The sequence below is a fragment of the Schistocerca americana genome, chromosome 1, assembly GCF_021461395.2.
Source record: "Schistocerca americana isolate TAMUIC-IGC-003095 chromosome 1, iqSchAmer2.1, whole genome shotgun sequence".
NCBI lineage: Eukaryota > Metazoa > Arthropoda > Insecta > Orthoptera > Acrididae > Schistocerca > Schistocerca americana.
Window position 1 is genome coordinate 458,440,345 of NC_060119.1, and position 27,126 is coordinate 458,467,470.

A 27,126-nucleotide genomic window follows, 5' to 3' on the forward strand; every position below is an offset into this window, starting at 1 on the left:
AGATACCAACCCCTTAATGTCCTTGAAAGGGGCATGTATGGCGGTCGTGGTTTGATGGTGTGGAGTGGGATTATGATTGGTGCACGTTCACCCCTGCATGTATTTGACAGAGGAACTGTAACAGGTCAGGTGTATCGGGACGTCATTTTGCACCATTATGTCCGCCTTTTCAGGGGTGCAGTGGGTCCCACCTTCCTCCTGATCGGTGATAACGCACTGCTCGACAGAGGTTCCATCGTGGAGGAATACCTTGAAACAGAAGATACCAGGCGAAAGGAGTGGCCTGCCTGTTCTCCAGACCTAAGCCCCATCGAGCACGTCTGGTATGCTCTCGGTCAACGTATCGCTTCACGTCTTCAAACCCCTACGACACTTCAGAAACTTCGACAGGCACTGGTGCAAGAATGAGAGGCTATACCCGAGCAGCTGTTCGACCAGCTGATCCGAGTATGCCACCGTTGTGCGGTCTGTGTACGTGTGTATGGTGATCATATTCCATATTAATGTCGGGGTACATACGCAGGAAACAGTGGCGTTTTGTAGCACATGTTTTTCGGGACTGTTTTCTCAACTTATCATCAATACTGTGGACTTACAGATCTGTGTCGTGTGTGTTCCCTATGTGCCTATGCTATTAGCGCCAGTTTTGTGTAGTGCCGCGTTGTGTGGCACCACATTCTGGAATTATCCTAAATTTATGATCATGAGTGTAAATACTCTTTCTACTAACCTAGCAAGTTTTGTGGAATAAATGAATGAGTCATTTGAATAGATTGTTTTCCCTGCACAGATCTTTCTCTTCCATAAGATTATGAACAGTCCTCACAACACTACTTGAATTTATGGTAACAGCTAAATTTGTAAGAGCAGAACTCGTAGTCAACTGTACTAACAATACAACTGTGGAGCAGTCGTAGCTGTACACTGATAGTATTTGGCAAAAGCTGATCTTGAATGATATACAGAGTATAACAGAATATAATAAGACTCATTTAAAGAGCTTTGTATGTATGTTTTGTTGTCTGTTTGAAGACGCTAATGTCCAACACTACTAGACGAATTTTCATGGGATTTTCACAGCTACATTGAGCGTAGCTATGTGCAACATATAAGCTTTATTCCATCAAAATTGTATCAAGAAAAAAAGAATGTTTCGTAACTTAAAGTTTCCGAAGTTTGGGTCAGTTCAGGAGTTTGTATGTTTCCCTCAGTAGCATGATCATCTTGGTGTAGAACACCCAAGAGCCAATAGAGTGTTTACCGCAGTTACAACTATTTTCAGAGGTTTAGCGTGAGTCACGGAATGAAGCGCTGTAATCATGTCTGTACGAATACAAACAAACACTAAATTTACTTGGGTAGAACACATGGATTTGCTGATTTCGCTGTGTGTATTAAAAACTTGACGACATTGCTTTGCTTATTTCCACAGATTTTATTTATGTTTTATTTTTGGCTAGGAAAAACGAATTTACTGAGTTCGCTTTGTAATTTGGGTACCTACTTATTACAATTTGTTTTCGTTTTGTTTATGAATAAAAATGTCTAAAAAAGGTCGAGTCTATCTCAGTACATCAGAAGGGCTGAAAGGTTGAGTACTATGCGGCGTCAAAAATCCAATGAAGATCGTGACGGGATAGTTGCCACAGCTCGAGAACTTCAAGATTTAACTCGCACTTTGGAAACTTCTTCAGAAAACGAGGCGTAGCGTAACTTTGACCGAGAGCGTCTTGCATTATCTCAAATAAATGGCTCTGAGCACTATGGGACTTAACATCTATGGTCATCAGTCCCCTAGAACTTAGAACTACTTAAACCTAACTAACCTAAGGACATCACACAACACCCAGTCATCACGAGGCAGAGAAAATCCCTGACCCCGCCGGGAATCGAACCGGGAAATCCGGGCGTGGGAAGCGAGAACGCCACCGCACGACCACGAGCTGCGGACTTGCATTATCTCGCTACATATTATAAACAAGTACTCCGGCTTTAGCTATTAGAGCTATCTGTGCGAAGCTGGGTAGATCGCTATTCAACATAAATTTCAACTTGCTACCCCTGCCTGTTCCTGAGAAAAAAGAGTCTTAACATTTAGATGGATGGGCAACAAAGTGATTCAATGCGGGCTCTGTTTTTACCGACTGAGGCTTCAAACCCTAAAAAGCAACAGTATGCAAACGTCCTTCTTTGACATCCGTTCCAAAGTACTGGCGTAGCGATAGTATGGAAAATAATTCCAAACAATGTACCCACGTCACTGTGCCACAATGGCCGCTACTGGCAGACTTGGTGATTGTGCCGTTTGGCAGTGGGTGATGCTGTGGAAGCCACTGGTCATCACCATCTGTGCTTCATCCACTTGCCGCAGCCCTGTGAAAATTCTCGTTCAACGTTATGGATTATCGAAATACTGGTGATTAGCCCCATCGAGAAAATTGTATCGTGTGGAAGGAAGGAGTTGGAGAGTCAGTAATACTACCAACCCCGCTCGAGGCTGGCACGAACTGCAGAGTGGAAAAGATCTCAACGTCATGCTGTGCCGACGGGTGTTGGCGAATACGGAAAATAGCCATTCGTCATGGACGTGAGGAAAAGAAGACACACCAGTAACAAAGCGTTTCCCTCATTCGGGGACAGTAGGAAGTAATGAATTGGAGGAATACGAAAACTACCGACCTGGCTCGAGTCAGGCACGAAATGTGTGCGGTGAAGGAAACATGCGAGAAACGGAACTGTTCAGGGAGTGACAAAACGGCACTTTGAGTCCTACAGAATAGTAGTTTCTGAGCAACGACAACATATGATATGCAACGAGAATCAAGACGGAACAGTAAGATTGTAAGAACGATAACGAAGGGCTCGGATTAATAAGGTTGGGATGTAGTCTTTCTTTCTAGCGTTTGATCAGTACTCCGAAGAATCAATGACGGAAATAAAAGAAAGGTTCAAAAGAGGGATTAAAATTCGAGTTGGCGTGATATCAGTGATAAGATTCACTGATGACATTGCTAATCTCAGTGAAAATGAAGAACAATGGCAGGATTTGTTGAATGAATTGAACAGTCTAATGAGTATATCAATTAAGGGTAAATCGACGAAAGAAGAAAGTAATGAGAATCAGGAGAAATGTGATCAGCGAGATTCTTAATATCAGATTGTGGGATCACAAAGTGGACAAAGTTAAAGAATTCTGCTTCCTAGGCAGCAAAATAATCTATGATGGACGGAGAAAGGACATGAAAAGCAGACGATCGCTTGCAAAGAGGGCGTTCATGACAAAGAGAAGTTTTGTAGTATCAACCGCAAGACTTTATCTGGAGAGGAAATTTCTGAGAACGTACTCTTTGAGCAGAGCATTGTATGGTAGTGTGACATGAACAATAGGAACACCGAATCAGAAGATAACAGAAACATTTGAGATGCGGGGCTACAGATGAATGTTGAAAATGTTGCTTGATAAGGTAAGAAATCAGGAGATTCTCCGCAGAATCATCGAGGAAAGGAATATATGAAAAACACTAATAGGAAGAAGGGACAGGATGACTGGACATTTGTTAAAACTTCAAGGTTGCAAGTGGTACTCTGAGATGAAGAGGTTGGCACAGGAGAGGAATTCTTGTCGGATCGCATCAAAACTGTCAGAATTAATGAAAAAATAAAAAATGACAGCAGTCCTAGTATGCAGAGCGTGCTGCCACTTGCCGATCCTTCCGTATACGCAATTCATGTGAAAGAAACTAAAGTGTGTGTGACTTATTTTAAAGCTAGTTGGTTACATTGGTTTCTAGGGAACGACCACACGGTTTTCTCCTTGTCCAGTTATTGCTTCCAAAAGTTCTTGATAACAGTAAATGGTTGGCGAAATAAAAACTTCCTCAACACAATGTTTATTGCACCTCATCTTAATGGTGTAAGTGCAATCACTAGTCTGCGACCTCGATGAAGAATTCATTAGTTCCTAAATACCGTGCTGCTGTTCAGAAGGTATCCTAAATACAGTGTGACAACCTCTTCTAAATCTGCAAATTCATGCAGAAATATTATAAGTGCCAAACACCACGCTGCTGTTCAAAATTAAAGTCTACCCAAGTGACTGTGGTCAACTTCTCTAAGTTCCTGAACTCGTCCAGGAACAGCCGCTCGTCCGGAGGAAACCACACGCAGTAACCGTTCCAGTTCACCTGCTCACCTTAGGGAAAAGTCGCGGCTCACTTCGCCGTCCTTACATCCCACCATCGGCAAAGCGTTGGGTATCCTTACGTGACAGCTCCAGTACTCAACCTTTACTCGACTGTGTCTGCCTGTGTCCAGAATCGCGCCGTCTGTAAACTGCACCCAGTGAAAGTAGCGCCCACAAAAGGTCGAGGAATGATCCATTAACCTCGCAGTACAATCTCCACAGCTTGCCTGGTAGGTAGAAGAGGCGAGGCCTCTTAATTCACACTGAAGCCAGCCAGATTTTAAGCGTATGTGTGGTCGAAATGTGAGTGCAGTTGACAGCAGAATTCTTCATTGCAGTTGAAAACAATATTTTCTCTAGTGAGGTCAAAGTTGAGTTTATCTGGTCGAGTATAACAGATGTAATATGAAACCAAGTTATTTGGTGGATGTTTTTACCGGCCATCGGATTCTGCTGTGACACTTCTAGCGTCACTCAAAAAAATTCTGGGGTCAATAGCGTGTGAATACCCGGATTAGGAAATACTAGTTGGAGGCGACTTAAACCTATCGAGTATAGACTGGGATGTCTATGGATTCATTGTGGGTGGATGCACATAGACGTTCAAGCGAAAAACTTTTGAACGCGTTTTCTGAGAACTGTCTTGAGCAGCTAGGTAGCAAGTACACAATGGAAATATCTTGGCCCTTGTAGCTACAATATTCCGGACCTCATTGACTACGTCAGTGTAGAAACGGGGATTAGCGATCATTAAGCCATTTTGACAACTGTTGTTACGAAAGTTAATAAATCAGTCAAGAAGGCTAGGAGAGTATTTCTGCTAAATATAGCAGATAAGGTGTTATTAGTATCTCACTCAGTCAGTGAACTGCCATCCATTAGCTACAGTAAGATGGATGTAGAGCAATTATGGGCAAAGTTTAAATAGACTGTAAATCGTGGTCAGGAGAGTTATGTGCCTAGTAAGTGGAAAAAGATGGAAAAGACCCACCATGGTATAATAACGAAATTTGGAGGAGACTGAGGAAGCAGAGGCTGTTCTATTCTGGGTACAAAAGGGAACGCACAAATTTCGCCAAGCGAAGAATAGTAGAGATTCGGCCCCCTGTGAACAGACCTATGCGCCAAGCATACGACTACCACCGACGTACCTTAGCAAAAGATCCGGCAGAGAACCCGAAGAAATTGTGATCTTACGTAGAATCGCTAAGCGGGTCTAAGGATTCCTTTCAGTCCCTTGTTGACCAGTCTGGTGTGATTGTTGAAGACAGAAAAATAAAGACGAAGCTTTAAATTTCACGTTCAAGAAATCGTTCACACAGGAGAACATTACAAACCTACCATTATCTGACCATCAGACAGATTCCCGTATGGACGACATAGTAATAAGCATCCCTGGCTTAGAGAAACAACTGAAAGATTTCAAAGTAAATAAATCACCAGATCCGGATGGAATCCCTGTTCGATCTTACAAAAAGTACTCTATGGCATTGGCCACTTACCTGGCTTGAATTTACCGTGAATCTCTCACCCAGCACAACGTCCCAAACGACTGCAAAAAGGCACAGATGGCTCCAGTATGTAAGAAGGGTAAAAGAACGGACCCGCAAAATTACAGACCAATATCCTTAATTTACGTTTGCTCCATAATCCTTGAATATATTCTCAGATCGAATATAATAAATTTTCTTGAGACTGAGATGTTTATGTCCGCGAATCAGCGCGATTTTAGAAAGCATCGTTCGGGCGACATTCAGATTGCCCTTTTCTCACATAATGTACTGCGAACTGTGGATGAAGGGCAAAAGGCAGGTACCATATTTACATATTTCTGGAAAGCATTTGAATGCCGCATTGTAGGCTGTTAACGAAGGTACGAGCTTATGGAAGAAGGTCAAAGATATGTGAGTGGCTCGAAAACTTCTTAAATAATAGAACCCAGTATGTTGTCTTTGATGGCGAGTGCTCTTCACAGACAAGGATATCGTCAGGAGTGTCCCAGGGAAGTGTAATAGGACAGTTGTTGTTCTCAATATGGATAAATCCCCATTCTTAATTCGGGAGAGGTCCGGCGACGTTGCTGACCTAGGAGGAATTGGTCAAGCGCGAAGAAAAGCAATAGAAAATCTGTGCGGACGGGCATTATCTTGTTGAAACACAGGCCGAGGATGGCTTGCCTGAAGGGTAACAAAACGGGGTACAGAATTTCGTCTAAGTGTCGCTGTGCTGAAGGATGCCGCGGATGGCAACCAAAGGTGTCCTGATATCGAACGGTATGCCACACCAGACCTACACTCCTGGCTCTCGGACCTTATGGAGGCGACAATCAGGTTCGTATCCCATTGCTGTCCAGGCGACTCCAACCTAAGTCTTCGCTGATCGTCATGTCTCAGTTCAAAGCGGGTGTACATCTTATCTACCGATTCCCGTTCTATTCGGATAATTCCTTCGTGGTGTGTCGTTTTTTTGTCGGAGAGCATACTTCACAAGGCATTTCCACCTCCCGTTTCCTCGCCGTACTTTTATGATTACATCTGCATACTTAGTGGTGCTAATTGTAATAATGAATAAATGAACGTAGCTGTCAGTTCGGGATAATACTCGACTGCAACCGCTGAAGTAGTAGCACCTCGTCTACGATTACGAGCTGCTGCTGAATTATTGCATGTTGAAAAGTAAGTAGTAATTGGGAGTATTACGTACAGGGATTTAGTATTAGTTATTTCCGTTCATTAATTTTACTTATTTATTTATAGTATATCCATACCAGTAATGTTAAATGTGCAGACACAACGGGCGAATCGAATAGGATGGCCCAGTGGTAAGACACTGGACCCAAATTCGGGTGGGGGGACGGCAATTCTAATCGCCGTCTAGCCACCCAGATTCATGATCGTGCTGTTCGTAAAGTTCCGCGCCCAAAAGACAAATCACAAGCACCAAAATCCACAAGAAACAGCAACACTGTCATTTGCAGGCAGACGGCAGAGACTACAACATTTCTATCAGGATTAAAAGAATTTTATGACGTGGGGAACGGTGTTCACGAGCAGAAACAGGAGTACGTCTTGATCAATATCGTATCCGACAAAGTGCCAGAAATGAAATAATAAGGTTTGGCCTGGAGTATTATGGATCTAAGATATTCATCTGAGAACCAGCTACTTCTCTGGACAAAGGATTAAATGATCCACCGCCAGCCAGGTCTCTTTCCGCTAACCAATTATGTGGTACGCGAACAAATTACCTCTCCAGCCCACTGCTGATTTAAGCAGTCTACAAATATGGAGTGCCTTATTCGGTCGTGGGACGAAGCAGAATTGTCACACTTCTCCCACAAAAAAAGTAGTGCGCTTACAATTACGATATTAGGTTGAAATGGTAGAAATCTCACTTACACCCCATTATCTCCCAGTCTAATGATTCTTGTAGTTCCCCGTTAGACACTTCTAAATTACAAGACTAAAGCTCTTCTCTCAAGGTACGCTGTCCAGTCGCAATAACGTAACCACGTGTGAGAACTCTGATTCATCACCTTTTTGTAGTACAGACAGCTGCAGTACGCGCAGAAGGAGAGTCATTGGGGTTCTGGAAGGTACCGAGATCGATGTGGAGCCACCTACGTAGCCGTCGTTCCCAGCTGTCAGCTATGGCCCGTTGTGCTGCAAAGTTGCCTCGGCGTCGGTTTTTGACAGCGCCATTTGGCCACGTGTGGTATACTTTAACCACGGCGGCAAGCGAACAGTTTACAAATTTAGTCGTTTCGAAAATGCTTCCGCCCTTGGTCCGAAAGTCAGCGATCATGCCCTTTTGGACGCCAGATGAGTCGCTCCGTCTCCACATAACGACAACGCCTGCACTGTTTTCCGCGCATTGCCTTAACACGCTTTATACAGGGTGTAAATTTTAAGTTGACAAACCAGAATAACTCCAAAAATAAGCTTCACACGAAAAAATGTGTAGAATACAAAGTTGATTATTTTCGAGGGTGACATCTGCTGGTGCTAAAACTAGCCCGCCACCTCAGCTCCATGGAGGTGGGGCAGGAGGTAACTTTAAAATTTCAAATCGTAACCCCCGTTTTTTATTGCAGAATCGGATTCTACATAAAAATCTACGTACATTTTGTCTTACACATTTGTTTTGATTCTTGGTAGTGGCCGCTGTAATGAAAGAAAATCCAAGTTCTCATTTTTGCGTGGAAAATGGTTACGAATAAATAATAAATACTTATTTACTTCGTAAATTTCGATTCGCTAAAACTAAAACTCTTCCTCTCTCCCCATAGGGTGGGGTTTGAGAGAGAGAAATTAGAGTTTTACATCTGTTGACCCACATATTAATTTTTTCCACAGATTCGGATAAATTTTGCTTTTCACCATTTGTAAAACTCTAATTCCTCTCTCTCAAATCCCACCCTATGGGGAGAGAGGGAGAGTTTTAGTTTTAGCGAATCGAAATTTTTTTTTGAGCTTTTCCTCATTACAGAGGCTTATCTCCAACATAATAATTTACTTGGAAATTACAATACAAACAATAAACGTTCTTAAAATATATTCTCAAAATTTTTCTCCAGGTGATTCGATCTTGTGTGTCTTCTTCGTGTGCGCCCATTCTCCTCATTGTGTGCTGTACATTTTGGAGCCAGGTGGTCATAGGTCGTCCTCTTCTTCTTCTCCACTCCGGTTCCCCTTCCAGTATCAATTTTGGTATTCTGGCTTTCTCCATTCGTCGTACATGCTCGTACCACTTTAATTTCTTCCTATCCATTACATCATATGTTCTTTCTTTTATTTCCATTCTCCTTATTACTTCTGTGTTCCTTATCTTTTCTTTCCTGGAGATTCTTGCCGATCTTCTCCAAAAGTCCATCTCTAGAGCTTGTAATTTTTTAATGTGCTTCATGTTAATTGTCCAGGCCTCCGTTCCATACAGAACCACACTCTCTAATATGGATTTGTTTATTAATTTTTTAGCTCTGCTCATTACAGTCCTGCTCCATAAGACTGAGTTAAGCATCCCAATCACTCTCCGTCCGCTACTAATTCTTTTATTGATTTCTGACTCTGATTTTCCCTCGATTTCTAAAACGGATCCCAAATAACAGAAAGTGTTTATCTTTTTGATTTTCTTTCCTTCAATGTAAAGCTCATCTGAATCATTAGTCAAGTATTCTGTTTTTTTGGTAATTAATCTTCAAACCCCACGTTTTGTATGCTACTGCTAGTTGATTGAACATATAGTTAGCATCCTCCCCATCTTGTGCTACGACTACTTGATCATCAGCAAATAATAAATGATGTAGGTAAACTCCATCTCTTATTTCTAATCCCATACTATTAAACTTACGAGACCATATTCTAAGGCTAATATTTATATAGATTTTAAATAATGATGGTGACATGGGACAGCGCTGTAAAAGGCCTTTGCTTGTTCTAAATTTCTGTGAAAGTTTATTACCAACTTTCACTTGGCAAATGTTATCTTTATACATCTGTTGTATTATTTTAATCAAGGAATGGTTTATGTTTGCCATATGCAGTGCTCTCCAAAGTAATTTTATTGGAACAGTGTCATACGCTTTTTCTAGATCTATGAAAATTAATCCTATATTTTTTGATTTTTCCCTATGTTTCTCCAAAATCTGTCGTAATGTGAAAATATGGTCTACACATGATCTCCCAGCCGTGAATCCACATTGTTCTTCTTGGGTTCTAAAATTTTTTTCCAGTTTGTTTTTAATTACTTTCGCAAAAATTTTTATTACTGTGTTTGTAACACAAATTCCTCGATAGTTTGAACAAATTTTGCGATCCCCTTTCTTAAATATTGTATTAATGTAACCTAGCTTCATCTCGTTCGGTATTGTATCTCCATGTATCATTTTGTTGAAGAGCTGTGTTATCAGTTTCACAATTTTGTCACCAACATATTTCAGACACACCAGATTGATATTGCCTGGTCCCGGTGATTTACCATTCTTTCCTGTTCTCAACGCCTGAAGCACTTCACTTTCTAAAATCTGGATCTCATCATCTTCATGTCCTTTACCTTCCCCTGTTCCTTCTTCTAGATATTCTTCTCTGTCCTCATTTAATAATTTTTGGAAATACTCTTCCACATTCCTTTTGTGTTATCAGTGGGAGATTAGATCGAAATTTACGAAGTAAATAAGTATTTTTTATTTATCCGTAACCATTTTCCACGCAAAAATGAGAACATGGATTTTCTTGAATTACAGCGCCAACTACCAAGAGTCAAAACAAATGTTTAAGACAAAATACGTAGATTGTTATGTAGAAGCTGATTCGGCAATAAAAAATGGGGGTTCCCATTTGAAATTTTGAAGTTGCCTCCCGTCCCACCCCCAGGGGGCTGGGGTGGCGGGCTAATTTTAGCACCAGCAGATGTCCCCCTCGAAAATAATCAACTTTTGATTCTACACATTTTTTCGTGTGAAGCTTATTTTTGGAGTTATTCTGGTTTTCAACTTAAAATTTACACCCTGTATACCGTCCAGTGCTAGCACGGCCATCTGCCCTCTGTGAGAGCATATTGCACTTTGACGTCAAACATAGTCGGTAGTCACGTTATCGTGATTGGACCGTATAGTTCCACCAGCAAAATGACTTTAGTAGACAGGTGCCCAGCACAGGGAAAGGAAGCAGTATCGCTTATCCCTGTTTCCTTGAGCGTTTGTATTGTCATGATCATCTGCATCTATATACGTACTCGACAAATCACTGTGAACGCATGGCGAAGGTTACTTAGCATGGTAGCACGTGTTAGGATTTCTTCTCGTTCTCATCCAGTACGGAGCACAGGAGGTACGACTCCCTGCGCATCGCCGTGTTCTCTGTAGTTAATATGTCGCCACACCATTTACGGGATCAACGTGTAGGGATCTGCAGATATGTCTAGATTATACGGTAAATACCGGTTGCCCGCATCTCGTGGTCGTGCGGTAGCGTTCTCGCTTCCCACGCCCGGGTTCCCGGGTTCGATTCCCGGCGGGGTCAGGGATTTTCTCTGCCTCGTGATGGCTGGGTGTTGTGTGATGTCCTTAGGTTGGTTAGGTTTAAGTAGTTCTAGGGGACTGATGACCATAGATGTTAAGTCCCATAGTGCTCAGAGCCATTTGAACCATTTTTTTGAAATACTGGTTCTTGAAATTTGTTTAAGAAGACTTTCACTGGCTAATTTGCGTCTGTCTTCGAAAGTTTGCCATTTCACGTTTCGGAACATTCCCATGACGCTTTCCCGTGAATTAAACAGACTTTTGACCATTCGTGCCACCTATAAGTTCAGTAACCAAGGTTCGTCATATTTGGTAAGCAGCCAACAAACTCGAGCAATATCCTACTATGGAAGGCACAGGTAATTTGCAAGCAATCTCCTTTGACTGCACTTTCCCTAGTTACCTACGTCTGAGCCTATGTGATCATTGCGCTTTATATCCTCACAAATTTTTACACCCCGGTACTGGTGTGAGATGATTGACCATAGGACGATATGATTTTCGTTTTCGGAAGTGCATAATTTCACTTTCTGTATACTTATATCACATTCCCATTGTTTGTGCCACTTTGATATTGTATCCATATCTGACTCGATATTACTGCAGACTGGTTGGTTGGTTGATTTGGCTGAGGGTACCAAAGAGCGAGGTCATCGGTCCCATCGGATTAGGTAAGCATGGGGAAGGATGTCGTCAGTGTGCTTTCAAAGGAACCATCCTAGCATTTGCCTGAAGCGTTTTACGGAAATCAGGGAAAACCTAAATCAGGATGACGGGGCGCAGGTTTGAACCGTCGTCCTCCCAAGCGCGAGTCCACTGTGCTAACCCCGCTGTACCACCTCGCTCGATGCAGATTTTTGACACAGTGTGTTGTAGACAACTGAATCATCTCTGAAAAGCATGAAGATGCTGTTAATACTGCCTGCAAGTCATTAATATACAACAAGAACAACAAGGGTATCAGAACACTTCCCTGGGGCACGCCTAAAGATATTTTCACTTCGTCGACGATTTCCATCCGAGGTAACATACTATGACGTCTCCACCAAGAAATCCTCAATCCTGTCGCAACTTTTCTTCCGTATGACATATAATCATACTTATGTCAACAATTGTTGATGCGGTACCGAGTCAGCCGGCCGCGGTGGTCTCGCGGTTCTAGGCGCTCAGTCCGGAGCCGCGCAACTGCTACGGCCGCAGGTTCGAATCCTGCCTCGGGCATGGATGTGTGTGATGTCCTTAGGTTAGTTAGGTTTAAGTAGTTCTAAGTTCTGTGGGACTGATGACCACAGATGTTAAGTACCATAGTGCTCAGAGCCATTTGAACCATTTGGTACCGAGTCAAATGTTTTTCGGAAGTCAGTAAAGACTGGGCTATTCCAATAGAAGGAACAAATTTCAGTTTTTGTTAGAGACACACTGTGACCCCTCCCGCCGGAGTTTCCACTCCTCCCTCGGGCACGGGTGTGTGTGTATGTTGTTCTTAGCATAAGTTAGTTTAAGTAGTCTGTAAGTCTAGGGACCGATGACCTCGGCAGTTTGGTCCCTTAGGAACACACACACACACACACACACACACACACACACACACACACACACAAACATGCTGAGCATGTCACTTTGTAGACACGTTCAAATTCTGGACGTAGCTGCGCTGTCGTTTGTTTTTAGCAACAATTGCAGCTACACCACAAGAGAAATCATTTTCTGTGTTGGTAATTGTGCGATGTCAATCCATCGTTCAAGTGCAACGTACATTCTGCCTTCTATTCAGCTAGAAGCTGCCTCTGCCTAAGCAGATTTGTGACTAGTCTGCTTTTGTTCTGCAGTACTGAGACAAAAAGGAAAGTCAACACATTTGGTTTAACAAACAGGATACTGTAAAACAAAAGCAAACTAGGGCTTTTCATTTATTATAATGTTGTCCTACCAAGAACCGACGGATGATTCAGTTAACAAGATTTATGACTGATATGTATAATTCCTAGAAATATGGAAGGGCTCTGGTATGCCACGCACGTCTCATGAAAATGTCGAGTGTATCCAAGACGCGTTCACACGCAGACCTCGGATGTCCATAAGGTTGGTAGGACAGAAGATCCAGCTTCCTCAAAGAAAGGACTCTTCTCAGACGTCGCTTGCGTATGAAGCCTTACTGCAGAGATTTCGTACAGACGACCGTAACAGAAGGCATGAGTGTTACATTTTAGTTCCCCAGGATATGGCAGAGAACAGAAACACTTGGCTTCGCGAACGAATCGCCGTTTCATCTATCGGGTAAAGTAAACCACCAGAATGTACGAATTTAAAAATCCTGGCGTCGTCTTCGAACGTGAAAGAGATTCACCGAAACCGAACGTGTTTTCTCCTGTTTCTGTTCACGAAGTTTATGGACCGACCTTTTTTTCGGGGGAAACATTGACAGGAATGTCATACATGGAAGTGTAGCACAATTGATTGTCTCCTCAGCTTGACCAAGATTCCAATGATTTCGTTTTTATACGTGACGGGGCCCCCTCTCACTTTCATCTTAAGGTGCAGCTTTCTCTTTAACAACAATATCCTGCAACGCTGGATTGGGAAAGGTGGAGGACAATCTTGTGTGGAACGAAATGGACTGCCGTTTCGCGTGGTGGTCATGTTAAGAGTTGGTATAGTGTCTGTGGATACAGAAAGCTTTGCATCTTCCTCTAGCCAGTATCATGCGCAATTTGTTTCTGTCTTCATAAATTGTCTGTTATACGAGGTGCGACAATAAAGTAATGAGACTGATATGAAAAAAAATGTTGCTTACCGTTTTAGTCAAGTTTAGTGTTGTCTCCTTCAAAATAGTTCCCTTCTGATAGCACAAACTTTTTCCAGAGCTTCTGCCATTGATGGTAACATTTCTGGAACTCATCTTCTGTAATATCCTCCAAGACCCTCGTCACAGCTTTTTGGAAATATTGTGTTGTTTGAAAATGGTGTCCCTTGACCGCCGCTTTGACTCTTGAAAATATAAAAAAATTCCCCCAGAGCGATATCTAGTGAATAAGGTGCCTATTGTAGTACTGAAATTTGTTTTGAGGTTAAAAATTGCTGTACTGACAGAGCAGTATGGGATGGCGCATTACCGTGATGCAGAATCCAATTATCAGCAATGTTGGCACGAAGCGAAGAACTCTTTTTTACGAAGTCTTTCTAAAATATCTTTGTAGTAATATTGGCTAACTGTTTGTCCAGGAGGCACCAACTCTTTATGAACATTTCCCCTGGAATCAAAGAAGCACACAAGCATGCATTTCACTTTTGACTTTGACATGCGAGCTTTTTTTGGTCTGGGTGATCCCTTTGAGCACCATTGCGAACTTTGGCGTTTTGTCTCTGGATCGTACTGAAGAAAACAACTTTCATCATCAGCGATAACATGGCTCAGCAACTCTGAATTGATTTCCGTTTGCTTTAACAGATTGGCTGTCACATTTTCACGTGTTTCTCGCTGTTGTGGTGTGAGATTTTTGGGGACCATTTTTGCACAAATCTTTCTCATACTGCCGGCCGATGTGGCCGAGCGGTTCTAGGCGCTTCAGTCTGGTACCGCGCGACCGCTACGGTCGTGGGTTCGAATCCTGCCTCGGGCATGGATGTGTGTGATGTTCTTGGGTTAGTCAGTTTTAAGTAGTTCTAAGTTCGAGGGGACTGATGACTCCAGATGTTAAGTCCCATAGTGCTCAGAGCCATTTGAACCTTTCTCATACTAAGATCTTCGGTTATTGTTAGATGAACCGTTTCTCTATTGATGTTCAGTTCTTCTGCAATTCTTTTCACGGATAATTTTCGATCAGATCTTACGAGTTCACGCACCCTGGCCAAGTTAACATTCGTCCATGAGGTTGATGGTCTTCCACTGCGGTCTTGCCGGCCGGAGTGGCCAAGCGGTTCTAGGCACTTCAGTCTGGCACCGCGCGACCGCTACGGTCGCAGGTTCGAATCCTGCCTCGGGCATGTATGTGTGTTAGTTAGTTAGGTTTAAGTAGTTCTAAGTTCTAGGGGACTGATGACCTCAGAAGTTAAGTCCCATAGTGCTCAGAGCCATTTGAACCATTTGAACTGCGGTCTTCATCTTCAACATTCGTTCTGCCTTCACTAAACATTTTATGCCAACGAAAAACTTGAGCTCTTGACATAACCTCCTCTCCAAAAGCCCTCTGAAGCTTACCGTAAGTTGTCGTCGCGTTTTCACCCAATTTAATGCAAAAAGAAATGGCATACCATTGCGTAATATTATGCAGTTCCATTTCTGTGACGAGAGACACAAAGACATGTTAGCTTATTACAGCACAACTCACTACTGAGCAGTTGCATCGACGTGCCGCTTGGGCTAGAAGCTGCAACGTCAAAGACATTGTGCCTACGCAAGTCTGCAGGGTTGCCATTGGGCTAGAAGCAGCAAGGTCAGAGATATTGTGCCTACGTAAGTCTGCAGGGTTGCCATATCTTGCAAAGAAAATCAGTCTCATTACTTTATTGTCGCACCTTGTACACGTGTGAAACCTTTTCTCTCTTTTCCAATCACCCCGCACTGAATCCTCCTGGCTGCCTTGATCCATGGCCTGTGTACGGTACACGTCACTTCACTGCCAACAGGGTATCGGCTACAACTTCGACTTCAAGTTGTCGTACAAGCTGCTGCGGGCGGGTGAGGCCAGCGTGCGGTACGGCAACAGCAGCAGCGGCGGCGCCAGTGGCAGCGGTGGCGGCGTGCCGGCGTGGCGCGGCGACCTGGTGCCCGGCTCTTACTGCGACCGCGTGCTGGAGCGCTGCGACGCGCGCGCCTGCCGCGTGCAGTCGCCCAACTACCCGGGCGTGTACCCGCGCAACGCCACCTGCTACTACCGCGTGGAGCAGCGGCCCGTGCCCAGCGGCCGGCACGCGCTCATCGCCGTCAGCCAGCGCCACTCGCACAAGGTGCACATCAAGGACCAGGTCGCCGAGTACGACCGCACGCAGCGCGTGCTCAGGTACGCTAGGCCACAATATATGTCATTAGTCACCCCACAGCACTGCAGTAGAAACAGTACAGAGAGACGATGTCTGTAGCAAACAAGTAACTTCGGAACTAGGCGCTTAGAAAGCAGAGAGGCAAAAGGTTAGAATGGGCACCAGTGACTACACCAGACGAGAGGCGTTCCATTAGTAGTGCAACACATATTTTCCTCTGCCAGTCTCGGTTGAAAAAATTGGGAATATGTTGTCGGACATCGCGGAAAATCCCACATCAGCCCTTATACACTACTGGCCCTTAGAGTTGCTACACCAACAAGAAATGCATATGATACACGGGTATTCATTGGACAAATATATTATACTCGAGCTGACATGTATTACATTTTCACGCAATTTGGGTGCAAAAATGGTTCAAATGGCTCTGAGCACTATGGGACTTAACGTCTAAGGTCATCAGTCCCCTAGAACTTAGAACTACTTAAACCTAACTATCCTAAGGACATCACACACATCCACGACCGAGGCAGGATTCGAACCTGCGACCGTAGCAGTCGCGCGGCTCCGGACTGAGCGCCTAGAACCGCTAGACCACCGCGGCCGGCAATTTGGGTGCATAGATCCTGAGAAACCATTACCCAGAACAACCACCTCTGGCCGTAATAACGGCCTTGATGCGCCTGGGCATTGAGTCAATCAGAGCTTGGATAGCGTGTACAGCTACAGCTGCCCATGCAGCTTCAACACGATACCACAGTTCATAAAGAGTGATGATTGGCGTATTGTGACGAGCCAGCTGCTCGGCCACCACTGACCAGACGTTTTCAGTTGGTGAGAGATCTGGGGACTGTGCTGGCCAGCGCATCAGTCGAACATTTTCTGTATCCAGAAAGGCCAGTACAGGACCTGCAACATGCGGTCGTGCATTATCCTGCTGATATGTAGGATTTCGCTGGGATCGAATGAAGGGTAGATCCACGGGTCGTAACACATCTGAAATGTAACGTCCACTGTTCAAACTGCCGTCAATACGAACAAGAAGTGACCGAGACGTGTAACCAATGGCACCCCATACCATCACGCCAGGTGATACGCCAGTATGGTGATGACGAATACACGCTTCCAATGTGCGTTCACCGCGATGTCGCCAAACACGGATCCAACCATCATGATGCTGTAAACAGAACCTGGATTCATCCGAAAAAATGACGTTTTGCCATTCGTGCACCCAGGTTCGTCGTTGAGTACACCGTCGCAGGCGCTCCTGTCTATGATGCAGCGTCAAGGGTAACCGCAGCCATGCTCTCCGAGCTGATAGTCCGTGCTGCTGCAAACGTCGTCGAACTGTTCGTGCATATGGTTGTTGTCTTGCAAACGTCCCCATCTGTTGACTCAGGGATCGAGACGTGGCTGCACGATCTGTTCCAGCCATGCGGATAAGATGCCTGTCATCTCGACCGCTAATGATACGAGGCCGTTGGGATCCAGCGCGGCGTTCCGTATTACCCTCCTAAACCCACCTATTCCACACTGTGCTAACAGTCATTGCATCTCGACCAACACGAGCAGCAATGTCGCGAACGATAAGCCGCAATCGCGATAGGCTACAATCCGATCTTTAACAAAGCCGGAAACGTGATAGTACGCATTTATCCTCCTTACACGAGGCATCAGAACAAGGTTTCACCAGGCAACCCCGGTTAACTGCTGTTTGTGTATGAGAAATCGGTTGGAAACTTTCGTCATGTCATCACGTTGTAGGTGTCGCCACCGGCGCCAAGCTTATGTGAATGCTCTGAAAAGCTAATCATTTGCATATCACAGCATCGTCTTCCTGTCGGTTAAATTTCGCGTCTGTAGCACGTCATCTTCGTGGTGTAGCAATTTTAATGGCCAATAGTGTAGCGTCTGTACCGGAGGTTGTTCCAAGCGGAGAGCAGTCATTGAATTTCTTCTGGCGAAATCAAGAATATTGTAGATACGCATAGGCACTTGCAGAACGTCTACGGAGACCGGGAAGTGAAGAAATATACGATGAGTCGTTGGGCGAGGCGTTTGTCATCGCAAGAAGGTCGCGTAAACCTGTCCTTCGTGTCGGCCGGCTCCGCACAGCTGTGATTCCTGCAGTGTTGGGACGTGTTAACACTCTCACTCGACGTGAGCAGCGGATCACAAATATCTCGCTCCACAGCTGGATGTCTCTGTTTGTAGTGCTGACACACTCCTCGACCAGTTGGGGTACTCAAATGTCTGTGCCCGCTGGATTCCTCGCAGCCTAACAGAGGTCGAAAAAGAGCAACGAAGAACCATCTGTGCGGAACTGCTTACGCTTTAGGAGGCTCATCTTGACCATTTTTGTCGAATATCGTCACAAGGTGATGAAACATGGCTTCATCACTTCCAACTGGGAAACAAAATGGCAGTGGATGGAGTGGCGTCACACCACCTCTCATCCGAAGAAAAATTTCAAAGTCGCACCATCAGCCAGTAAAGTTATGATTTTATTCTGTTTGATGGTCTCCCTCATTGCCCACAGTCAACTCCGAAATGTATTGGGCTATCATCAGGAACATGAACAAACGACTTCAGGGCGTTCGCTGCTACGAAAATAACAAACGTATTCTCCTCCGTGGGAACCTAAGGCCTCACACACAAGTCTGAGCACCCAAGAGGAGCTCGCATAGCCTCATTGGACTATTCATCCTCACTCACCCTACACCCCGCATGTCGCACATTTTGACTCCCGTCTGTTGGGCCCAATAAAAGACGCACTCAGCAGGAAGCAGTACATGGATAATAATAATGTCGTGTCACTGGGGCCTCCCATCGGGTAGACCGTTCGCCTGGTGGAAGTCTTTCGTTTTGACGTCACTTCGGCGACTTACGCGTCGATGGGGATGAAATGAGGATGATTAGGACAACACAACACCCAGTCCCTGAGCGGAGAAAATCTCCGATCCAGCCGGGAATCGAACCGGGGCCCTTAGGATTGACATTCTGTCGCGCTGACCACTCAGATACCGGGGGCGGACAGTACATGGATGACGAGAAGATTACGGATGCAGGAAGACGTTGGCTCCGACGTCGACCATTAGAGTGGTATCATGAGGGCATGCAGGCCGTCCCAGTAACGTGGCGTAAGACCGTCCCATTGAACGGAGATGGTATTCAAAAATAGGCTTTTGCAGCCAAAACACTGGGGAATATTATGGTGCATTGAAATCCTGAATAAAACGAACCTTCTTACAGAAAATTATGTGTCGCATTACGCCCCTTGCACCGAGCTCATTCAGCTGATCTACTGGCTACCGTAAGCTCACCAGAAAAAGTACTGGTGACCTCTTTAAAAGAGAACGCTGGTCGCATTAGCACTGTAAACGGCGTAGAATTGGCACCAGACGGTCGTGTTACCATCCTTCGCTGACGTAAGTCACGGCAGCGGAGAGGTATGTATATGACAGTCGATTGTACTGAATCAATGCTGTAGGTTCGAATAAGGTCGTGATGTGACAGAATATTGGAAGAAGCTCTTGTGGTTGTTTTTACATTGACTGACAGCAGCCATTCGTATCAGATATTGTACAGAATGCCACTGTGTAAAGCACCATCATGATTTCCTACAATCTCCGTCGCTTCGTTAGTAGGACGTCGGTTTGTTGTTTTGAACCTTAAAATCTTACTGTATGTTTGGTGGTTTTTGCTCAGATAAAATATACTTAAGACCACAATTTAAGTTGCACTTTTCCACACATTTTATTAGCTTCGAGATTATATTGTTTGGACGATGACCAGTCTTTTGCCGTCATGGTATTACTAGCGCTTACTATCATGTCGGTGCACCCGAGCTACTAAAAGGAACAATGGTAGAAACATTAAACGAGTTACTAAAAGGTACAATGTTAGAAACATTAAATGAAGTCCAAAACTATTAAAATACACATTACAGAAGCACTGCCCGTTACTCAGTGACAGTAACGACAAGTCACTGAATTACATGTGGTACAACACTGTTCATATTTGCACAAAACGTCATAGCATTGTAGAAATCAATCGGATGAAACTACATTGAAATGGCTCACTTAGTTCACTCGTTAACTGAAAGCCACCACATCCTACGATACTTCATTCGCCCGTCATTGACAATCAATGTCGCCTAACGACCACAGTACAATTCACCCAAAATATTCATTAACTTTAGTTACCGAACTCACTTGCAAATTATTATACGCCAACAAAACGTAATTTTCGCGGGTGTAGGCGTACGTATGTCCGTTAACAAACTGCGGGTAGCTACAGCGTGAACAGAGAACGGGAGTATAGGCGTTACATGTTTGTTAACTCGTCCGGGGATGGGCGCTGGCTTTCTCACTTTGAGTGACATCCGACTGGTCAAAAATTGCCATTTGAGCAAATTGTTATTTCGCAAAATTATACAATCATTTAAGAAGCGATTACATAAAATACAGTGTCCTGGATGGATTATAAGTATAGATAATATTAGTGTTACAAAGAATGTGACGACTTACGAATTCAGAAAAGTTTATGGAATCACTGTATGCATCGGTGCTAAGAATATCCGGCTCATGAATACTAATTATTTTTCATAATCGTAAATTATTCAGAATCTTAATTGGTCACTTATTGATTAGTAAGGGGTGTCATCTGATTCGGGAAAAACTAGAGCTGTAATATTACAGTGCTGAAGGTCAGAACCTAATAGGCCCAAAGGTAAAATCGACAATAGAAATTATGACAATACAGAATTTTCAGCGTTAATCATCGCAAAAGTTATCTAGTTCCACGCAGAATAAAATAACTGTGAAGTTAGGCTGCAAGTGTTTATAATGAATGGCCCCACTACTTTTACCGATGTATATTAGCTCATATGATGTTGGCAAATTCGTATGATATTAGAGAGTTCAGTTCCAATATTTTCTGATTAACATGCCTTAAGTGGAAACGTATTATAGTGTTGGACTTAGTGCAATGAAAGAAAAATAACTGAGTAATAAATTCAGGTGTAGCAAAGTATGATTCAGTTCTCCAAGTCTTCAGGTATATGTCACATGTGTTCAGTACACATTACAGTATGATAATTAGCACAATTACTGAGAAAAATTGTTAATCGTCAGGGCTCTAATCATCGCAAGTGGTGGTGTTCCAGCTTACTATGTCACAACCGGCAAGGTGTGACACTCGTCTCCGGCCCATGTCGCTTAGGGTCTGCGTACGGGCACTGTTCTTGCTCTGTGTTATGTGCATACAGGTGGTATACCCTTCCCTGTAGGCATGTTGAGCAAACGTGATCCACGTAGCCATGGCAACACCTGATGCAAACAGACCAGTTTGTTGGTTTATCAACGCATGACCTCCAACGTATTTACAAGGAAGGGTATACCACACGCAGTCACATAACAGAGTGCAAGAACAAACCATACTAATATCATAAATGCGAAAGTAGCTCTGTCTGTTGCGCTTTCACGGCTACACTGATCAACCGATTTTGATGGTATTTGGTTTGGAGATAGTGTGAACGCTGAGGAAGAACACAGGCTGCTTTAGAAAGTGTGTAGTACAAGGTAATTATGGATATGAAAAATATAACTCGAAATATGGGACAATAGTGATTGTTTGGAAAATCTATTTACTCTTTGGCCTTTGAACTTCATCATATTTGTGAATATGCTTTTATTGTTTGATTTGTTCTGTATAGTATGATTAAACGTAAGGAATACACGGCTTATACAATGCTCAACGTGTTTAATCCATACTTCAATAGTAATACCAACCACAAGCCCATTGCATTTTAGCTGCTAAGCATCACGCATGTCGTATAGCTTCTGAGACGCTAGACAACTCTTAAAAATGGCATCGCTTCCCATGCTGTACGACAAACAGAGAGATGTCGTGCTTTTACGTGTGGAGCGCGGGAGGCTTTTGTTGAGGCTGCCATTCCCTTATTACCCGCGAGCGCAGCTGGGGAGTAACAGGCAGACGCGTGAGGGCAGCTGACACTACTGCACATACAAAAGTTATCAAATCCGCGCTTCACCGAACTACAAATTATTTACTTTCATTCTTCGACAATTTCACAATATTTCATAATTTTAGAAGGCTCGTATTTTATTTTGGCACCGTCAACATCGCTCATCATAATGAAACTACTGGTATGCATCCACAGCTTGCGGTTTCCATTGCGACCCTTGATCGAGGGGCCAGGTCGGATCTACTCTGCTCAAGTGTGTGTGTGTGTGTGTGTGTGTGTGTGTGTGTGTGTGTGTGTGTGTGTGTGTGTGAGTGAGTGTTTTGTCCTTATCGCCATCAACATGCAATGCACCGAACAGGCGTCAAATAAAAATACTTGCATCAAGCAGGCGAAGATCCAGAACGGGGTCTTCCAGCCAATAACGCCGTATGCACACTTCATTTCATCTTAATGATATGCGGCCGCAGCTGCAGGTAACAGCTAGTGAACACAAACATCTTAACGAAGAGTGCCCAGAGACGACTGTCGCGCCTTGTAAATGACAGTCGGTATCAAACCCGACAAGAATGGCTGTTGTCAGTCAATGCAGGTCAACTTTAACTAGTTTCCGCGAGAACACTGCGAAGGGGAATTGTATGCAATGGATGTTCGTAATCTGATACTTCGCTGCACACCAAACAACACTGACTAGAGCCATGTATTGTGCTATGAAGAGTCGCCTACTTTTAAATGATTGAAGGTGTCGAGGGTGTAAAGTTTTGAGGACAGAACAACAACTGCGTAAGCTGTAAATATTTATCGTTTAACTTTGCAATCTTATCACAGAAATACAAGCGTTTAGACAGTTTCCAATGAGACAGTGTTACGACAGTTGTCAAACGAATGCATCTCGTCCTCAGAAAGTGAAATAATCCTAAACACAACGATGGTAAATTTTAACTAGAAGTTGCTTTACAAAATTAGTTTTACAACTATGTCATGATGTTGACTAGTACTACGATAAACCATCCGATTAAAGTTCAAAGTTCGGTGCTATTTAGGATGACAATCAAGTCTCCGGAGGATGGTTAGCTTTGTGACAAGTTGAGCAAGAGATTACCCAAGGTCACTCGAGTTTACAGTGGACGCAAGCTGGTCAGCCAACAAGTTTACACCTCTGCTCACGGTATTTACCTTAGCTGCAATGAGCTGTCTCTGCATGGCTGCTCTCATCCTCTGAAATTCCTATTAAAGCTAATTAAGCCTTTGCTGATTTTTCCAGCAGGAACTCTCCCTATGTTTCTCATTATACGAAAAAACATGTAGTCCTCCCCAGTCTTGGAAGATGGCGATATACACGTGGATGGTTGGAGCAGTGTGCATATTGAAATGCCCTCTCAGTCCTCGCAAAAACAATTAACTAACTGGCCGGTTCGTTTCGCCACAGTTGGAGCTCAACGACGCTACAGTTAATATCTAGATGAATGTCAGCCACAGTGAACGCAGTGTTCACGCAAATGTCCCCTCTGCATCGTACAGGGCATTATGCACCCCGTTCTGCACCTGACGCCAGTTCAGACAAGAGTCCTCGAAATTTCGCTCTTGTCCTCACCTGGGTTCTTTCGTTCTCCACATCATGGCTTTTTACGACCAATAGGGACGTTCCTCTTATTTTTGTGGAAACTCTCTCTGCCAATCACAAGGGCTCTACCATTGAACTTAGTCGAAATCTGGGCACTTTACTCCTTCCTAGTTCGTTTCCGCCAATCGGATGCTTTGTGCCCACTCCAGATGTGTACCACTAACTGTTCACGTGATCAACTGCGTCACTGGTTTTGTTCATATCCACTTGGAATTCGGAAACGCAGTTTTCTAAAGCTTCTTTCTGTCCTACTTCTGGTGACCCGTTACTTGCTTTCCAGTATGCGTCACCTGTCCAGTCGCTGACTCCCTCCGCGTGACGACCCGTTTTGGTGGTGCCTCCCATGGCGTGGCCTCTGCTTCTGCCCACGCCTGCTTCCACACAAAACGTTTCCTCTGGCTGCTTGTTTCACCTTTTGCTCATTGACATGCAAAATATATAGGAATGGTGTGTTAATACCGTTGATTGAGTGTCATCCCTTTTGCATTAAATACTTATAGGCAAATCTGCTCATTACTGCCGAAGTAAGTTAGGCGTGGTATTCACCTTCCTGTTACGATGTACAAAACTCTTATGTGCGAAATTGACCTTTATTTATTCTGCCACCTTACAAGGGCACCAACGGCCCAGCATGGCACAGAGTCCAGAGATGGCTCTGAAATGATTTTTTACATTACTCATTCACGCTGCCATTATCGTGAGTCACGACGGTTATTTCAAGATTCTCAATGATGAAGCACACTGTGCGACAAAACAAAGGCTCTACACGAACGATTTATCCCAATGGGACGGAAATTAGAAGAGGTGACAAACAAAAGATAAAAATTTCTGGAAAACTGGATGATTTACTAAACAGAAAGAATTCAAAAATTGAGCAGAACAATAATACATTGGTTCACCTCTTGCGCATATGCAAGCAGTTGTGTGATATTCTCCTGCTGCATATCGTACCATATTCTGTCCAATTGGCGCGTTATATCGTCAAAACCCTAGCAGGCTGAAGGGCGCTATCCATAATACTATCAACGGTCTCAACTGGATGTGATCTGGCGACCTTGCGTGCCAAGGTGGGATTGCCAAGCAGAAGTACAACCAGTAGAAACTCTCGCCCCGTGCAGGCTGGCTTCATCTTGCTGAAATGTCATCGCAGGATGGCTTGCCATGAAGGGCAACATAATGGGGCATAGATATCGCCCGTGTACTGCTGTGCTGTAAGGCTGTCACGGATGACAACCAAAGGGCTTCTACTATGATATCAAACGGCATTCCACAACTGGGTGATGAGCCGTGGCGGCCGGTAATCATGTGCTTATGTACCACAGCACACTGTAAATACCGTACTAAAATTACTCCATTTCTTTTCGAATGCATTCTGGCATGCAAATAAAATGGACAAATACACGTTTTCCAGTGCTCTCTTCCCGATAACTAAAAACCAGTGTCAAGTACTGTAATAATCGTCAGTCAACTACTATCAACTCGGGGAAGAGACGCGTCTCTTGGTTTTCGACTGCCACGATCTGGTGTGACGTCATCCAAGCTCGTACTAAGAGTACTGCACTGCTCACAACACCATGTCAGTGTTTTCCTTTGAAAGGGTATGTAAATTAATGTGGAAGCAACATGGAGAACTCTGTAGACCTGCTAAAGAGAGACTTTTCCAGTAGATCTTCGGAGGAGAAAGTGAGAGTTAAAGAGTTACTTAGCCCTACTCCAAATTTAAATGCAACATTGGCAGGGCGTAGTACATGGCTCACCGTTTGCCCTCAGACTACGTGTGTAAAAGCAGGTACCTGCCCCTTTCAAGTTCCCACAATATTTCGTCTGAATGGGCGGCAGGAGAATGTAAAATACTGTCTAAATATTTACGAGTGGAGTATGAGAGACTTTTGAGCGCTATTCGACTTATTGGTGCTGTGACACAGTAATCAATCGTACTGACTGGTAGTTCGTCGGCCGCGTTTTGGTTCTGGCTGATACCAATCTTCTTTGCTCATTTTCTTAGTTTTAGGCTTCCATTCTTAGAAATTCCTCGAGTTCAGTTTATACACTTAAATTATATTCAGTTGCAGTTAGTACCCTGGTAAGTCGTAAATCAAAAGATTATAGAAAGCGGTAAAACAAAAGCAATTGTACGAGGAAATTTAGAATGAAAGTACATTAGAAGAGTTGGATCTATGGGTGTGGTGTTCACAATGCACATGTGTGCTCTGATGTTTGCTATTCAAGAACAGAAGTACATGGATTACACTCCGTCTTCAGGCCACGAGTGGCCTACCGGGACCATCCGACCGCTGTGTCATTCTCAGTGGAGGATGCGCTCTCCCGGCCGTTATGATGGTATTATTGAACTAAGCCGCTATTATTCGGTCGAGTAGCTCCTCAATTGGCACCACGAGGCTGAGTGCACCCCGAAAAACGGCGACAGCGCATGGCGGCCTGGACGGTCACCCAACCAAGTGCCGGCCACGCCCGACAGCGCCTAACTTCGGTGATCTCACGGGAACCGGTGTATCCACTGCGACAAGGCCGTTGCCTACATGGTATATAGGGAGAGTGAAAATTCTAGGACAGATTAATGCATTAATAGAAAAACAGAGCCGCGCGGGATTAGCCGAGCGGTCTAGGCGTTGCAGTCATGGACTGTGTGGTTGGTCCTGTAGATGTTCGACTCCTCTCTCGGGCATGGGTGTGTGTGTGTTTTTCCTTAGGATAATTTAGGTTAAGAAGTGTGTAAGCATAGGGACTGATGACCTTAGCAGTTAAGTCCCATAAGACTTCACACTCGTTTGAACATTTGAAAAAAACAGAGTGGTAATCATAAACATATAAAGAACATACTTGATCTGTTTATTTTTGTAATGTTGCAGCGCACTGGCTAAATTTTGCACGTGACGCCACTGAAGATGACTATGCTGTGGAGGCTCCCACCTTTCAAGGTGATAACAGCCGTGTTCACAGATCTGCAGGCATAGGTTTCTGGCTTTACAAACACTCGACTGGCCCGTTACTTCATCCAATTTTCATCGCATACAAAATATCTGCTACTTCGGAGAATGGCTGAAACAGATGGAGTCCTATCATCAAAAATGGGTATCGTTAGATGGATATGGCGTAAAAAAAATTGACGAACATTCAGTCGTTCTGGTCTTTCATTTCTCCAGGTCTGCTTCGCCATTCATTCCTTTTTTGGCCACTTCCCAAAGTATTACGTTGGAAAACTCATTCATTGTATGATAATCAAGCATTTGTCCAAACAAACTTCGTACCGTACCTTTTTTTCGCTTCAGACACGTGCAACCAAAATTTTGTTTGCAGGAATTCCTTGTACTCGC

General features: G+C 44.0%; 1 protein-coding gene across 1 annotated transcript in view; it reads left to right on the forward strand.

Annotated features, from left to right (window-relative positions):
* Positions 1 to 27,126, forward strand: part of LOC124561711 — a 198,553-nt gene that overhangs the window by 102,535 nt on the left and 68,892 nt on the right. Inside the window, exon 4 of the mRNA XM_047130939.1 lies at positions 15,828 to 16,201. Within this exon, the coding sequence (XP_046986895.1) occupies positions 15,828 to 16,201 (374 nt within the window). The remainder of the gene's footprint in view (positions 1 to 15,827; positions 16,202 to 27,126) is intronic.